We start from the raw sequence: 13,855 nt of genomic DNA, 5'->3' as shown, positions 1-13,855 counted from the left end.
TGTAGTGGTGTCTACATGGTGAGGAGATAGAGCTGTAGTGGTGTCTACATGGTGAGGAGATAGAGCTGTAGTGGTGTCTACATGGTGAGGAGATAGAGCTGTAGTGGTGTCTACATGGTGAGGAGATAGAGATAGAGCTGTAGTGGTGTCTACATGGTGAGGAGATAGAGCTGTAGTGGTGTCTACATGGTGAGGAGATAGAGCTGTAGTGGTGTCTACATGGTGAGGAGAGAGCTGTAGTGGTGTCTACATGGTGAGGAGATAGAGCTGTAGTGGTGTCTACATGGTGAGGAGATAGAGCTGTAGTGGTGTCTACATGGTGAGGAGATAGAGATAGAGCTGTAGTGGTGTCTACATGGTGAGGAGATAGAGATAGAGCTGTAGTGGTGTCTACATGGTGAGGAGATAGAGCTGTAGTGGCCTCTACATGGTGAGGAGATAGAGCTGTAGTGGTGTCTACATGGTGAGGAGATAGAGCTGTAGTGGTGTCTACATGGTGAGGAGATAGAGCTGTAGTGGTGTCTACATGGTGAGGAGATAGAGCTGTAGTGGTGTCTACATGGTGAGGAGATAGAGCTGTAGTGGTGTCTACATGGTGAGGAGATAGAGCTGTAGTGGTGTCTACATGGTGAGGAGATAGAGCTGTAGTGGCCTCTACATGGTGAGGAGATAGAGCTGTAGTGGTGTCTACATGGTGAGGAGATAGAGCTGTAGTGGTGTTTACATGGTGAGGAGATAGAGCTGTAGTGGCCTCTACATGGTGAGGAGATGGAGATAGAGCTGTAGTGGTGTCTACATGGTGAGGAGATAGAGCTGTAGTGGTGTCTACATGGTGAGGAGATGGAGATAGAGCTGTAGTGGACTCTACATGGTGAGGAGATAGAGCTGTAGTGGTGTCTACATGGTGAGGAGATAGAGATAGAGCTGTAGTGGCCTCTACATGGTGAGGAGATGGAGATAGAGCTGTAGTGGTGTCTACATGGTGAGGAGATAGAGATAGAGCTGTAGTGGTGTCTACATGGTGAGGAGATAGAGCTGTAGTGGTGTCTACATGGTGAGGAGATAGAGATAGAGCTGTAGTGGTGTCTACATGGTGAGGAGATAGAGATAGAGCTGTAGTGGTGTCTACATGGTGAGGAGATAGAGCTGTAGTGGTGTCTACATGGTGAGGAGATAGAGATAGAGCTGTAGTGGTGTCTACATGGTGAGGAGATAGAGATAGAGCTGTAGTGGACTCTACATGGTGAGGAGATAGAGCTGTAGTGGTGTCTACATGGTGAGGAGATAGAGCTGTAGTGGTGTCTACATGGTGAGGAGATAGAGATAGAGCTGTAGTGGTGTCTACATGGTGAGGATATAGAGCTGTAGTGGTGTCTACATGGTGAGGAGATAGAGATAGAGCTGTAGTGGTGTCTACATGGTGAGGAGATAGAGCTGTAGTGGTGTCTACATGGTGAGGAGATAGAGATAGAGCTGTAGTGGTGTCTACATGGTGAGGAGATAGAGCTGTAGTGGTGTCTACATGGTGAGGAGATGGAGATAGAGCTGTAGTGGACTCTACATGGTGAGGAGATAGAGATAGAGCTGTAGTGGTGTCTACATGGTGAGGAGATAGAGCTGTAGTGGTGTCTACATGGTGAGGAGATAGAGCTGTAGTGGTGTCTACATGGTGAGGAGATGGAGATAGAGCTGTAGTGGCCTCTACATGGTGAGGAGATAGAGCTGTAGTGGCCTCTACATGGTGAGGAGATAGAGCTGTAGTGGTGTCTACATGGTGAGGAGATAGAGCTGTAGTGGTGTCTACATGGTGAGGAGATAGAGCTGTAGTGGTGTCTACATGGTGAGGAGATAGAGATAGAGCTGTAGTGGTGTCTACATGGTGAGGAGATAGAGCTGTAGTGGTGTCTACATGGTGAGGAGATAGAGCTGTAGTGGTGTCTACATGGTGAGGAGATAGAGATAGAGCTGTAGTGGTGTCTACATGGTGAGGAGATGGAGATAGAGCTGTAGTGGCCTCTACATGGTGAGGAGATAGAGCTGTAGTGGTGTCTACATGGTGAGGAGATAGAGCTGTAGTGGTGTCTACATGGTGAGGAGATAGAGATAGAGCTGTAGTGGTGTCTACATGGTGAGGAGATGGAGATAGAGCTGTAGTGGCCTCTACATGGTGAGGAGATAGAGATAGAGCTGTAGTGGTGTTTACATGGTGAGGAGATAGAGATAGAGCTGTAGTGGTGTCTACATGGTGAGGAGATAGAGCTGTAGTGGTCTCTACATGGTGAGGAGATAGAGCTGTAGTGGTGTCTACATGGTGAGGAGATAGAGCTGTAGTGTTGTCTACATGGTGAGGAGATAGAGATAGAGCTGTAGTGGACTCTACATGGTGAGGAGATAGAGATAGAGCTGTAGTGGTGTCTACATGGTGAGGAGATAGAGCTGTAGTGGTGTCTACATGGTGAGGAGATAGAGCTGTAGTGGTGTCTACATGGTGAGGATATAGAGCTGTAGTGGTGTCTACATGGTGAGGAGATAGAGATAGAGCTGTAGTGGCCTCTACATGGTGAGGAGATAGAGCTGTAGTGGTGTCTACATGGTGAGGAGATAGAGCTGTAGTGGTGTCTATATGGTGAGGAGATAGAGATAGAGCTGTAGTGGTGTCTACATGGTGAGGAGATAGAGCTGTAGTGGTGTCTACATGGTGAGGAGATAGAGATAGAGCTGTAGTGGTGTCTACATGGTGAGGAGATAGAGCTGTAGTGGTCTCTACATGGTGAGGAGATAGAGCTGTAGTGGTGTCTACATGGTGAGGAGATAGAGCTGTAGTGGTGTCTATATGGTGAGGAGATAGAGCTGTAGTGGTGTCTATATGGTGAGGAGATAGAGCTGTAGTGGTGTCTACATGGTGAGGAGATAGAGCTGTAGTGGTGTCTATATGGTGAGGAGATAGAGCTGTAGTGGTGTCTACATGGTGAGGAGATAGAGCTGTAGTGGCCTCTACATGGTGAGGAGATAGAGATAGAGCTGTAGTGGTGTCTACATGGTGAGGAGATAGAGCTGTAGTGGTGTCTACATGGTGAGGAGATGGAGATAGAGCTGTAGTGGTGTCTACATGGTGAGGAGATAGAGCTGTAGTGGCCTCTACATGGTGAGGAGATAGAGATAGAGCTGTAGTGGTGTCTACATGGTGAGGAGATAGAGCTGTAGTGGTGTCTACATGGTGAGGAGATAGAGCTGTAGTGGTGTCTACATGGTGAGGAGATAGAGCTGTAGTGGCCTCTACATGGTGAGGAGATAGAGATAGGGCTGTAGTGGTGTCTACATGGTGAGGAGATAGAGCTGTAGTGGTGTCTACATGGTGAGGAGATGGAGATAGAGCTGTAGTGGTGTCTACATGGTGAGGAGATAGAGCTGTAGTGGCCTCTACATGGTGAGGAGATAGAGCTGTAGTGGTGTCTACATGGTGAGGAGATAGAGCTGTAGTGGTGTCTACATGGTGAGGAGATGGAGATAGAGCTGTAGTGGTGTCTACATGGTGAGGAGATAGAGCTGTAGTGGCCTCTACATGGTGAGGAGATAGAGCTGTAGTGGTGTCTACATGGTGAGGAGATATAGATAGAGCTGTAGTGGTGTCTACATGGTGAGGAGATAGAGCTGTAGTGGCCTCTACATGGTGAGGAGATGGAGCTGTAGTGGTGTCTACATGGTGAGGAGATAGAGCTGTAGTGGTGTCTACATGGTGAGGAGATAGAGATAGAGCTGTAGTGGTGTCTACATGGTGAGGAGATAGAGCTGTAGTGGTGTCTACATGGTGAGGAGATGGAGATAGAGCTGTAGTGGTGTCTACATGGTGAGGAGATAGAGCTGTAGTGGTGTCTACATGGTGAGGAGATAGAGCTGTAGTGGTGTCTACATGGTGAGGAGATAGAGCTGTAGTGGTGTCTACATGGTATGGAGATAGAGCTGTAGTGGTGTCTACATGGTGAGGAGATAGAGCTGTAGTGGTGTCTACATGGTGAGGAGATAGAGATAGAGCTGTAGTGGTGTCTACATGGTGAGGAGATAGAGATAGAGCTGTAGTGGTGTCTACATGGTGAGGAGATAGAGCTGTAGTGGCCTCTACATGGTGAGGAGATAGAGATAGAGCTGTAGTGGTGTCTACATGGTGAGGAGATAGAGCTGTAGTGGCCTCTACATGGTGAGGATATAGAGATAGAGCTGTAGTGGTGTCTACATGGTGAGGAGATAGAGCTGTAGTGGTGTCTACATGGTGAGGAGATAGAGATAGAGCTGTAGTGGTGTCTACATGGTGAGGAGATAGAGCTGTAGTGGTGTCTACATGGTGAGGAGATAGAGCTGTAGTGGTGTCTACATGGTGAGGAGATAGAGCTGTAGTGGTGTCTACATGGTGAGGAGATAGAGCTGTAGTGGCCTCTACATGGTGAGGAGATAGAGATAGAGCTGTAGTGGTGTCTACATGGTGAGGAGATAGAGCTGTAGTGGTGTCTACATGGTGAGGAGATAGAGCTGTAGTGGTGTCTACATGGTGAGGAGATGGAGATAGAGCTGTAGTGGTGTCTACATGGTGAGGAGATAGAGCTGTAGTGGCCTCTACATGGTGAGGAGATAGAGATAGAGCTGTAGTGGTGTCTACATGGTGAGGAGATAGAGCTGTAGTGGTGTCTACATGGTGAGGAGATAGAGCTGTAGTGGTGTCTACATGGTGAGGAGATGGAGCTGTAGTGGTGTCTACATGGTGAGGAGATAGAGCTGTAGTGGTGTCTACATGGTGAGGAGATAGAGCTGTAGTGGTGTCTACATGGTGAGGAGATAGAGCTGTAGTGGTGTCTACATGGTGAGGAGATAGAGATAGAGCTGTAGTGGTGTCTACATGGTGAGGAGATAGAGCTGTAGTGGTGTCTACACGGTGAGGAGATAGAGCTGTAGTGGTGTCTACATGGTGAGGAGATAGAGCTGTAGTGGTGTCTACATGGTGAGGAGATAGAGATAGAGCTGTAGTGGTGTCTACATGGTGAGGAGATAGAGCTGTAGTGGTGTCTACATGGTGAGGAGATAGAGATAGAGCTGTAGTGGTGTCTACATGGTGAGGAGATAGAGACAGAGCTGTAGTGGTGTCTACATGGTGAGGAGATAGAGCTGTAGTGGTGTCTACATGGTGAGGAGATAGAGATAGAGCTGTAGTGGTGTCTACATGGTGAGGAGATAGAGCTGTAGTGGTGTCTACATGGTGAGGAGACAGAGCTGTAGTGGTGTCTACACGGTGAGGAGATGGAGATAGAGCTGTAGTGGTGTCTACATGGTGAGGAGATAGAGCTGTAGTGGTGTCTACATGGTGAGGAGATAGAGCTGTAGTGGTGTCTACATGGTGAGGAGATAGAGCTGTAGTGGTGTCTACATGGTGAGGAGATAGAGCTGTATTGGTGTCTACATGGTGAGGAGATAGAGCTGTAGTGGTGTCTACATGGTGAGGAGATGGAGATAGAGCTGTAGTGGTGTCTACATGGTGAGGAGATGGAGATAGAGCTGTAGTGGTGTCTACATGGTGAGGAGATAGAGCTGTAGTGGTGTCTACATGGTGAGGAGATAGAGCTGTAGTGGTGTCTACATGGTGAGGAGATAGAGCTGTAGTGGTGTCTACATGGTGAGGAGATAGAGCTGTAGTGGTGTCTACATGGTGAGGAGATAGAGATAGGGCTGTAGTGGTGTCTACATGGTGAGGAGATAGAGCTGTAGTGGTGTCTACATGGTGAGGAGATAGAGCTGTAGTGGTGTCTACATGGTGAGGAGATAGAGCTGTAGTGGCCTCTACATGGTGAGGAGATAGAGATATAGCTGTAGTGGTGTCTACATGGTGAGGAGATAGAGCTGTAGTGGTGTCTACATGGTATGGAGATAGAGCTGTAGTGGTGTCTACATGGTGAGGAGATAGAGCTGTAGTGGTGTCTACATGGTGAGGAGATAGAGATAGAGCTGTAGTGGTGTCTACATGGTGAGGAGATAGAGCTGTAGTGGCCTCTACATGGTGAGGAGATAGATCTGTAGTGGTGTCTACATGGTGAGGAGATGGAGATAGAGCTGTAGTGGTGTCTACATGGTGAGGAGATAGAGCTGTAGTGGTGTCTACATGGTGAGGAGATGGAGATAGAGCTGTAGTGGTGTCTACATGGTGAGGAGATAGAGCTGTAGTGGTGTCTACATGGTGAGGAGATAGAGATAGAGCTGTAGTGGTGTCTACATGGTGAGGAGATAGAGCTGTAGTGGCCTCTACATGGTGAGGAGATAGAGATAGAGCTGTAGTGGTGTCTACATGGTGAGGAGATAGAGCTGTAGTGGTGTCTACATGGTGAGGAGATAGAGCTGTAGTGGTGTCTACATGGTGAGGAGATAGAGCTGTAGTGGTGTCTACATGGTGAGGAGATAGAGCTGTAGTGGTGTCTACATGGTGAGGAGATGGAGATAGAGCTGTAGTGGTGTCTACATGGTGAGGAGATAGAGCTGTAGTGGTGTCTACATGGTGAGGAGATAGAGATAGAGCTGTAGTGGTGTCTACATGGTGAGGAGATAGAGATAGAGCTGTAGTGGTGTCTACATGGTGAGGAGATAGAGCTGTAGTGGTCTCTACATGGTGAGGAGATAGAGCTGTAGTGGTGTCTACATGGTGAGGAGATAGAGCTGTAGTGGTGTCTACATGGTGAGGAGATGGAGATAGAGCTGTAGTGGTGTCTACATGGTGAGGAGATAGAGCTGTAGTGGTGTCTACATGGTGAGGAGATAGAGCTGTAGTGGTGTCTACATGGTGAGGAGATAGAGCTGTAGTGGTGTCTACATAGTGAGGAGATAGAGATAGAGCTGTAGTGGTGTCTACATGGTGAGGAGATAGAGCTGTAGTGGTGTCTACATGGTGAGGAGATAGAGCTGTAGTGGTGTCTACATGGTGAGGAGATGGAGATAGAGCTGTAGTGGTGTCTACATGGTGAGGAGATAGAGCTGTAGTGGTGTCTACATGGTGAGGAGATAGAGCTGTAGTGGTGTCTACATGGTGAGGAGATAGAGCTGTAGTGGTGTCTACATGGTGAGGAGATAGAGCTGTAGTGGTGTCTACATGGTGAGGAGATAGAGCTGTAGTGGTGTCTACATGGTGAGGAGATAGAGCTGTAGTGGTGTCTACATGGTGAGGAGATAGAGCTGTAGTGGCCTCTACATGGTGAGGAGATAGAGATAGAGCTGTAGTGGTGTCTACATGGTGAGGAGATAGAGCTGTAGTGGTGTCTACATGGTGAGGAGATAGAGCTGTAGTGGCCTCTACATGGTGAGGAGATGGAGCTGTAGTGGTGTCTACACGGTGAGGAGATAGAGCTGTAGTGGTGTCTACATGGTGAGGAGATGGAGATAGAGCTGTAGTGGTGTCTACATGGTGAGGAGATGGAGATAGAGCTGTAGTGGTGTCTACATGGTGAGGAGATAGAGCTGTAGTGGTGTCTACATGGTGAGGAGATAGAGCTGTAGTGGTGTCTACATGGTGAGGAGATAGAGCTGTTGTGGTGTCTACATGGTGAGGAGATAGAGCTGTAGTGGTGTCTACATGGTGAGGAGATAGAGATAGAGCTGTAGTGGCCTCTACATGGTGAGGAGATAGAGATAGAGCTGTAGTGGTGTCTACATGGTGAGGAGATAGAGCTGTAGTGGTGTCTACATGGTGAGGAGATAGAGCTGTAGTGGTGTCTACATGGTGAGGAGATGGAGATAGAGCTGTAGTGGTGTCTACATGGTGAGGAGATAGAGATAGAGCTGTAGTGGTGTCTACATGGTGAGGAGATAGAGCTGTAGTGGCCTCTACATGGTGAGGAGATAGAGCTGTAGTGGTGTCTACATGGTGAGGAGATAGAGCTGTAGTGGTGTCTACATGGTGAGGAGATAGAGATAGAGCTGTAGTGGTGTCTACATGGTGAGGAGATAGAGCTGTAGTGGTGTCTACATGGTGAGGAGATAGAGCTGTAGTGGTGTCTACATGGTGAGGAGATAGAGCTGTAGTGGTGTCTACATGGTGAGGAGATAGAGATAGAGCTGTAGTGGTGTCTACATGGTGAGGAGATAGAGATAGAGCTGTAGTGGCCTCTACATGGTGAGGAGATGGAGATAGAGCTGTAGTGGTGTCTACATGGTGAGGAGATAGAGATAGAGCTGTAGTGGTGTCTACATGGTGAGGAGATGGAGATAGAGCTGTAGTGGTGTCTACATGGTGAGGAGATAGAGCTGTAGTGGTGTCTACATGGTGAGGAGATAGAGATAGAGCTGTAGTGGTGTCTACATGGTGAGGAGATAGAGCTGTAGTGGTGTCTACATGGTGAGGAGATAGAGATAGAGCTGTAGTGGACTCTACATGGTGAGGAGATAGAGCTGTAGTGGTGTCTACATGGTGAGGAGATAGAGATAGAGCTGTAGTGGTGTCTACATGGTGAGGAGATGGAGATAGAGCTGTAGTGGTGTCTACATGGTGAGGAGATAGAGATAGAGCTGTAGTGGTGTCTACATGGTGAGGAGATAGAGCTGTAGTGGTGTCTACATGGTGAGGAGATAGAGCTGTAGTGGTGTCTACATGGTGAGGAGATGGAGATAGAGCTGTAGTGGTGTCTACATGGTGAGGAGATAGAGCTGTAGTGGTGTCTACATGGTGAGGAGATAGAGCTGTAGTGGCCTCTACATGGTGAGGAGATGGAGATAGAGCTGTAGTGGTGTCTACATGGTGAGGAGATAGAGCTGTAGTGGTGTCTACATGGTGAGGAGATAGAGATAGAGCTGTAGTGGTGTCTACATGGTGAGGAGATAGAGCTGTAGTGGTGTCTACATGGTGAGGAGATAGAGATAGAGCTGTAGTGGTGTTTACATGGTGAGGAGATAGAGCTGTAGTGGTGTCTACATGGTGAGGAGATAGAGATAGAGCTGTAGTGGTGTCTACATGGTGAGGAGATAGAGCTGTAGTGGTGTCTACATGGTGAGGAGATAGAGATAGAGCTGTAGTGGTGTTTACATGGTGAGGAGATAGAGATAGAGCTGTAGTGGTGTCTACATGGTGAGGAGATAGAGCTGTAGTGGTGTCTACATGGTGAGGAGATAGAGCTGTAGTGGTCTCTACATGGTGAGGAGATGGATCATTATTAGAGATAATTGTTTATATGGTTGTACATTGTACTCCCTTATCCATAGATTGTAATGATCATTGTTGAACGTACTATTAGCTTCATCACATACCTCTGCTGTCGACTAACAGAATGTCTGAACCCCTTCCCCCCCTTTCCTCTGTGTCTCCAGGAGCCCCAGACTTTGTGGACCCTGCAGGGCAGCCCCTGGCCCAGCCGGCCCAGTCCTGGGTGTGGCTGGTGGATCTGGAGCGTACTGCCGCCCTGCTGGTGGGCCGCTGCCTGGGGGGCATGCTGCAGGGAGCACCCACCTCTCTGGAGGAGCAGGACACAGGCTACTGGCTCAAAACCCCCTTGTTCAGCAACGGACTGGAGATGGACATCCCTCAACTAGGTATGAAACATAGCATAGTTAGTGTAGATAGTGTAGTTAGTGTAGTTAGTGTAGATAGTGTAGATAGTGTAGTTAGTGTAGATAGTGTAGTTAGTGTAGATAGTGTAGTTAGTGTATAGATAGTGTAGTTAGTGTAGATAGTGTAGTTAGCGTATATAGTGTAGTTAGCGTAGATAGCGTAGATAGTGTAGTTAGTGTATAGATAGTGTAGATAGTGTAAATATTTTATAGGGACATTATAACCACAGCTAGGAAGGTTACAAAATATCCCTCAGCTCGGTGTGTCAACTTAATGGAGATACACTACCGGTTAAACGTTTTAGAACACCTACTCGTTCAAGGGTTTTTCTTTATTTTTACTATTTTCTACATTGTAGAATAATAGTGAAGACATCAACACTATGAAATAACACACATGGAATCATGTAGTAACCAAAAAAGTGTTAAACAAATTAAAATAGATTTGAGATTCTTCAAATAGCCACCCTTTGCCTTGATGACAGCCTTGCACACTCTTGGCATTCTCTCAACCAGCTTCACCTGGAATGCTTTGCCAACCGTCTTGAAGGAGTTCCCACATATGCTGAGCACTTGTTGGCTGCTTTTCCTTCACTCTGCAGTCTGACTCATCCCAAACCATCTCAATTTGGTTGAGGTCGGGGGATTGTGGAGGCCAGGTCATCTGATGCAGCACTCCATCACTCTCCTTGGTCAAATAGCCCTTACACAGCCTGGAGGTGTGTTGGGTCATTGTCCTGTTGAAAAACAAATGATAGTCCCACTAAGCCCAAACCAGATGGGATGGCGTATCACTGCAGAATGCTGTGGCAGCCATGCTAGTTAAGTGTGCCTTGAATTCTAAATAAATCACAGACTGTGTCACCAGCAAAGCACCCCCACACCATAACACCTCCTCTTCCAAGCTTTACGGTGGGAAATACACATGCCGAGATCATCCGTTCACCCACACCGCGTCTCACAAAGACACTGCGGTTGGAACCAAAAATATCCAATTTGGACTCTAGACCAAAGGACACATTTCCACCGGTCTAATGTCCATTGCTTGTGTTTCTTGGCCCAAGCAAGTCTCTCCTTCTTATTGGTGTCCTTTAGTAGTGGTTTCTTTGCAACAATTCGACCATGAAGGCCTGATTCACACAGTCTCCTCTGAACAGTTGATGTTGAGATGTGTCTGTTACTTGAACTCTGTGAAGCATTTATTTGGGCTGCAATTTCTGAGGCTGGTAACTCTAATGTACTTATCTGCAGCAGAGGTAACTCTGGGTCTTCCATTCCTGTGGCGGTCCTCATGAGAGCCAGTTTCATCGTAGCGCTTGATGGTTTTTGCGAATGCACTTGAAGAAACGTTCAAAGTTCTTGAAATGTTCCAGATTGACTGTCCTTCATGTCTTAAATTAATGATGGACTGTCGTTTCTCTTTGCTTATTTGAGCTGTTCTTGCCATAATATGGACTTGGTCTTTTACCAAATAGGGCTATCTTCCGTATACCCCCCCCCCCCCACACACACACACACACACACACATACACACCTTGTCACAACACATCTGATTGGCTCAAAGGCATTAAGAAGGAAAGAAATTCCACAAATTAACTTTTAAGAAGGCACACCTGTTAATTGAAATGCATTCCAGGTGACTACCTCATGAAGCTGGTTGAGAGAATGCCAAGATTGTGCAAAGCTGTCATCAAGGGTGGCTACTTTGAAGAATCTCAATTCTATTTTCATTTGTTTAACACTTTTTTGGTTACTACATGACTCCATATGTGTTATTTCACAGTTTTGATGTCTTCACTATTATTCTACAATGTAGAAAATAGTACAAATAAAGAAAAACCCTTGAATGAGTAGGTGTTCTAAAACGTTTGACCTGTAGTCTAAATGCAATATTATGGATGGTTTCTGCTAAGGTTACTTAATGGAGATAAATGCAATATTATGGATGGTTTCTGCTAAGGTTACTTAATGGAGATAAATGCAATATTATGGATGGTTTCTGCTAAGGTTACTGAACATCCCCTCAGCTAAGTATGAAGTCAATATTCAACTCACTGTCATATCAATAGAGACTGCCGCTTGGTCTGAGAGAGACTGAGGTGGTCCAGGTTGGTTATTGATCACCATCTTTACCCACATACACTGAGTGGACAAAACATTGAGTTCCACCCCCTTTTGCCCTCGGAACAGCCTCAATTCGTCGGGACATGGACTCTACAAGGTGTCGAAAGCGTTCCACAAGGATGCTGACCCATGTTGACTCCAATGCTTCCCACAGTTGTGTCAAGTTGGCTGGATGTCCTTTGGGTGGTGGGACCATTCTTGATACACACTGGAAACTGTTGAGTCTAAAAATAAAAAACAGCAGCGTTGCAGTTCTTGACACACTCAAACCGGTGCGCCTGGCACCTACTACCATACCCCATTCAAAGGCACTTAAATATTTTGTCTTGGCCATTCGCCCTCTGAATGGCACACATACACAATCCATGTCTCAATTGTCTCGAGGCTTAAAAATCCTTCTTTAACCTGTCTCCTCCCCTTCATCTACACTGATTGAAGTGGATTTAACAAGTGACATCAATAAGGGCTCATGGCTTTCACCTGGATTCACCTGGTCAATCTGTGTCAGGGCTCTCCAACCCTGTTCCTGGAGAGCTACCCTCCTGTATGTTTTCACTCCAACCCCAGTTGTAACTAACCTGATTCAGTTTATCATCCAGCTAATTATTAGAATCAGGTGCGGCTAGATTAGGGTTGGAGTGAAAACCTACAGGAAGGTAGCTCTCCAGGAACAGGGTTGGAGTGAAAACCTACAGGACGGTGGCTCTCCAGGAACAGGGTTGGAGTGAAAACCTACAGGACGGTGGCTCTCCAGGAACAGGGTTGGAGAGCCCTGGTCTATGTCATGGAAAGAGCATGTGTCCACTCTGTATGTACTGGTGCTTAGTCTGAGAGAGATGGAAGAGGTGGTCCAAGTTGGTTAACGAGCACTGTTACCCACAAACCTCTTGGTCATGTCAGCATTGTGCACTGTATTTGATTTGAGACTTGCATCCCTCATTCAGGTGTAGAGACAGTATAGAGCAGGACTGCCCAACCCTGTTCCTGGAGAGCTACCTTCCTGTAGGTTTTCACTCCAACCCTGTTCCTGGAGAGCTACCTTCCTGTAGGTTTTCGCTCCAACCCTGTTCCTGGAGAGCTACCTTCCTGTAGGTTTTCGCTCCAACCCTGTTCCTGGAGAGCTACCTTCCTGTAGGTTTTAACTCCAACCCTGTTCCTGGAGAGCTACCTTCCTGTAGGTTTTAACTCCAACCCTGTTCCTGGAGAGCTACCGTCCTGTAGGTTTTTGCTCCAACCCTGTTCCTGGAGAGCTACCGTCCTTTAGGTTTTTGCTCCAAACCTGTTCCTGGAGAGCTACCTTCCTGTAGGTTTTTGCTCCAACCCTGTTCCTGGAGAGATACCTTCCTGTAGGTTTTTGCTCCAACCCTGTTCCTGGAGAGATACCTTCCTGTAGGTTTTAACTCCAACCCTGTTCCTGGAGAGCTACCTTCCTGTAGGTTTTTGCTCCAAACCTGTTCCTGGAGAGCTACCTTCCTGTAGGTTTTCACTCCAACCCTGTTCCTGGAGAGCTACCTTCCTGTAGGTTTTCACTCCAACCCTGTTCCTGGAGAGCTACCTTCCTGTAGGTTTTAACTCCAACCCTGTTCCTGGAGAGCTACCTTCCTGTAGGTTTTAACTCCAACCCTGTTCCTGGAGAGCTACCCTCCTGCTTCCTGTAGGTTTTCACTCCAACCCTGTTCCTGGAGAGCTACCTTCCTGTAGGTTTTTGCTCCAACCCTGTTCCTGGAGAGCTACCTTCCTGTAGGTTTTAACTCCAACCCTGTTCCTGGAGAGCTACCCTCCTGCTTCCTGTAGGTTTTCACTCCAACCCTGTTCCTGGAGAGCTACCTTCCTGTAGGTTTTCACTCCAACCCTGTTCCTGGAGAGCTACCTTCCTGTAGGTTTTTGCTCCAACCCTGTTCCTGGAGAGCTACCTTCCTGCTTCCTGTAGGTTTTCACTCCAACCCTGTTCCTGGAGAGCTACCTTCCTGTAGGTTTTTGCTCCAACCCTGTTCCTGGAGAGCTACCTTCCTGTAGGTTTTCACTCCAACCCTATTCCTGGAGAGCTACCTTCCTGTAGGTTTTCGCTCCAACCCTGTTCCTGGAGAGCTACCTTCCTGTAGGTTTTTGCTCCAACCCTGTTCCTGGAGAGCTACCGTCCTTTAGGTTTTTGCTCCAACCCTGT

At 47.3% G+C, this 13,855-nt stretch overlaps 1 protein-coding gene across 1 annotated transcript in view; it reads left to right on the top strand.

Moving 5' to 3' along the window:
* LOC311116059 (putative E3 ubiquitin-protein ligase HERC1) overlaps positions 1 to 13,855 on the top strand; it is a 233,569-nt gene that overhangs the window by 63,308 nt on the left and 156,406 nt on the right. Inside the window, 1 exon segment of the mRNA XM_084191189.1 lies at positions 9,328 to 9,549. Within this exon segment, the coding sequence (XP_084047315.1) occupies positions 9,328 to 9,549 (222 nt within the window).

This window comes from Coregonus lavaretus (genome assembly GCF_964263955.1).
Source record: "Coregonus lavaretus genome assembly, contig: HAP1_SCAFFOLD_315, whole genome shotgun sequence".
Classification (NCBI taxonomy): Eukaryota; Metazoa; Chordata; class Actinopteri; order Salmoniformes; family Salmonidae; genus Coregonus; species Coregonus lavaretus.
The sequence above is the reverse complement of the archived record's forward strand: the minus strand, read 5'-3'. Positions and strand labels throughout refer to the sequence as shown.